General features: G+C 50.2%; 1 protein-coding gene across 1 annotated transcript; it reads left to right on the top strand.

Moving 5' to 3' along the window:
- Positions 1–878: 878 nt before the first annotated feature.
- Positions 879–2,957, top strand: LOC306937945 (conserved oligomeric Golgi complex subunit 8-like; the record flags this gene model as incomplete). The annotated part of the gene is made up of 1 exon (XM_079521969.1): positions 879–2,957. One exon carries the CDS (start codon positions 879–881, stop codon positions 2,955–2,957), a length of 2,079 nt encoding a protein of 692 aa, XP_079378095.1.
- Between the last annotated feature and the right edge of the window lie 512 nt (positions 2,958–3,469).

Here is a 3,469-nt window from a genome sequence, read left to right as displayed (position 1 = left end):
GACAGCTGCTCAAAATCCATCTGAATTGACAGGATGTCACATTCAACACGTTACTCACGTCTTCACGCTTAGAGAATGATTATTGTCAGAAAATTGCTCATAGCATAACGGTGGATATGTGTGAAAAACAAAGGCTTGCAGAGACAAAGAGGCTAATCCAAGCTGTCTGTAGAGGTGCAATGTGAAATCAATTGTTTCTGGTTGCTCTGTGGCCAGTTGTGAGGTATTTGTCGCAGTTGGCAACACTGGCACCTAGCAACCGTACAGTACATATACCAAAAATCCCAAGCATTGCTGTGATTATTGCAGTGACAACACGTTACAAAGCACCACATCTATCGACATGTTCAGGTGTGTGAAATAGACTCTCTCTCCCTCACTCCCACTCTCCCTCTCTCTTTCCCACACTCTCTCCCTCTCTCTCAAGTATAGTTAAATTAGGTTCCTTCTTCCACTCTCCCTCTTCCCCCTCCTTCCCTCTCTCGTCTCTCTCTGTTCTAGCTCTGGTCTGATGCCACACACAACCTCCCTACCCACTCTTCTCCCTCTCTCTGTCTCTGGCTTATCGGGCTCTGGTCTGGTGTCACACACAATAGAAAGCATTGCCTAACAACAGCAACAGCGGCGATTTGTGCTGTGACGTCAGGCATGTGCATATTTGGGCATAATCCATCTCAGACAATCAACTACTGCTCTATATAGTAGATGTACCTTTTACATCTACTATATAGCTTACACAAAACAATTTCACCTGTTTTTTTACACCTGCAAACTTGTGGTGTTGCAAGAGTGAAGTTGAAGGTATTCATTGGTAGAGTGCACCAGCGGCCTACTCTAAGTGAAATGATCAGACCCTGGAAAGGGAAGCAGGTTTTTTCATGGATGTTGATTCTGGTTCTGGATCACTGCAAGTCACCAACACGGGAGCTGTAAATGTGGACGATGAAAGCACCTTAGCTTCAGTGAGCTTGTATGGAGTGGACACACCAAACCGGGTGTTCATCCCAAAGGCAGACTGCACCCAAGAGATTTACAGGGACTTTGGCGAGAGCAGTGTTTCCAGGCTGTCAGGCATGTTACCCAGCTTTGCTGAAACATGCATGGGGTTCATGAAGGAAGAAGAAGATATTTTGGAGATCCCTCAACTCATGGACAACCGTGTCCGCAACGGCAACTATGAGGACGCCCTGGAGCTGGCAGCTTATGTCAAGAGGCTTGAGAGGGAGGATTCGTCGCTGCCAGTAATCCAAGGAATTGTCCAGGAGGTGCGGCAGTCCGCTAAGCTCATGTTGAACCAACTGTTGCAGCAGCTTAGCAGCAACTGCCAGCTTGCCGTTTGCCTCAGTGTGATTGGCTATCTCCGCAGGATGGATGTGTTCACGGAGGCGGAGCTTAGAGTTAAGTTCCTGCAAGCACGTGGCAGCTGGCTGCGCTTCGTCCTCGCCGGTATACCCAGTGACGACCCGTACTTCCACATCACCAAGACCATAGAGGTGTGCAGAGTCCACCTGTTTGACATCATCACCCAGTACCATACCATCTTCTCTGATGAGAATAACATCATCACCCAGTACCATACCATCTTCTCTGATGAGGACCTGTTAATGCCTCATGTAGGACCAATGATTTATAATTTACAATTTATGATCAATAAGAGTGCCATTCTCCACGGCTGGGTGGTGCAGAATGTGGCCGAATTCCTACGGACCCTGGAGAGGGACCTCCACCGAGGGGTGGGTGGACGACTTGACTCTCTGTTGGGTCAGTGCATGTATTTCGGCCTGTCTCTCGGTAGAGTGGGGGTGGACTTCCGGGGGCAGCTTCCACCCATGTTCCAGAGGGTGGCGGCGGACACCTTCCACAAAGCGGTCCAGGAGGCGGTTGACACATTCCAGGAGGACATGAACCGGTACACAGCAATGTCCCTGCCTTCCATGCTGAGTGGTAACATCCCAGTGGTAGTGCCCAGCACCCTGCAACCCCCAATGGCTCTTCTGGACTTCCAGCCCCTGGCCTACTTCCTCAACAGCATCCTGACCGCCTTCAATGAGCTGCGGCTCTGCTGTCCCATTGGACTGGCCCAGGAGGTCACCAAATACCTCGAGGATGCACTCGAGACGGTGACCGAGCGGATTCTGGTGTTCCACAGAGCAGAAGCGTCTGCCTTCAGCAGCAAGGAGAAAGAGCTGTTTGTCCAGTTCTGCAGTGCTTTTGCAGAGGACATAGTTCCTTTCCTAAACCGCTGTTTGCGAGTCTTGTTCCCTCCAGCCCAGTTAGCTCTCATTCTGGGTATTCCTCCATCACAGCTTCCGAAATATGGCAACCTGGGTCGCGTTGACGCGGACACAGTTCTGGAGCCTTTGGAGTTTGTGTTGCCCAAGCACGAGGTGGAGGCACCAGAGGTGCTGGTGGCACCAGAGGTGGACATCAGCACTGAGCGTGAGGTGGAGGAACCAGTGTTGGTGGCACCAGAGGTGGACATCAGAACTGAGCGTGAGGTGGAGGAACCAGTGTTGGTGGCACCAGAGGCACCAGAGGTGGTGGTGGCACCAGTGGTGGAGGAACCAGAGGTGGTAGAGGTGGTGGCACCAGAGGTGGAGGCACCAGATGTGGTAGCACAAGTGGTGGAGGCACCGGTGGTGGAGGCACCTGAGGTGGTACAGGTGGTGGCACAAGAGGTGGTAGAGTTGGTGGCACCTCAGGTGGTGGAGGCACCAGAGGTGGTAGAGTTGGTGGCACCAGAAGTGGAGGTGGTGGCACCAGTGGTGGTAGAGGTGGTGGCACCAGAGGTGGTGGAGGCACCAGAGGTGGTAGAGTTGGTGACACCAGAAGTGGAGGTGGAGGCACCAGAGGTGGAGGTGGAGGCACCAGTGGTGGTAGAGGTGATGGCGCCAGAGGTGGAGGCACCAGAGGTCGTGGCACCTCAGGTGGTGGAGGCACCAGAAGTGGAAATGTGAAATGCAGATCATATAATTCATTCATTGGGAGATCTAAATGTCCAAGGTCCTTTGACGAATGTCTGTGAATAGGGCTTTCCTAAACAGCTTTACAAAGTGCTTTACAAAAGGTAAAGATATACGTAGGCACTACACGTTTCAGAAATCACTATACATACAAATCAGGGCATTTCTCAAGCTGTCTTTTGGAAGTATGTTGGTATGGGGGCATATTGGTGAGAAGCACAATTCAGGATTTCAATTCAAGCTGGATGTGGGGTTTTGCTTTGTCCTCTAATGCAGTCTACTCCGCTGACTGATTTTACAGAGAAGAGAGAGAGAGAATAAGGAGAGTGGGAGGAAATAAAACGTCAGTTCTCTAGTCTCTACCCTCCTTTGTGTCTCAATAGATAACATTTTTTTTTATTTCTCTCTTTTTTAATGGCACAAAAAATAAATATTAGATGTGCATCAATACGGTGGGCTGAAGCAAATAAATCTATTGTCTTTCAGGAATTGATTGCTGAGCAAAA

Source organism: Electrona antarctica (assembly GCF_951216825.1).
Source record: "Electrona antarctica genome assembly, chromosome: 15".
Taxonomy (NCBI): Eukaryota; Metazoa; Chordata; class Actinopteri; order Myctophiformes; family Myctophidae; genus Electrona; species Electrona antarctica.
Note: the sequence above shows the minus strand (reverse complement) of the source record. Positions and strands in the feature narration are given on the sequence as shown.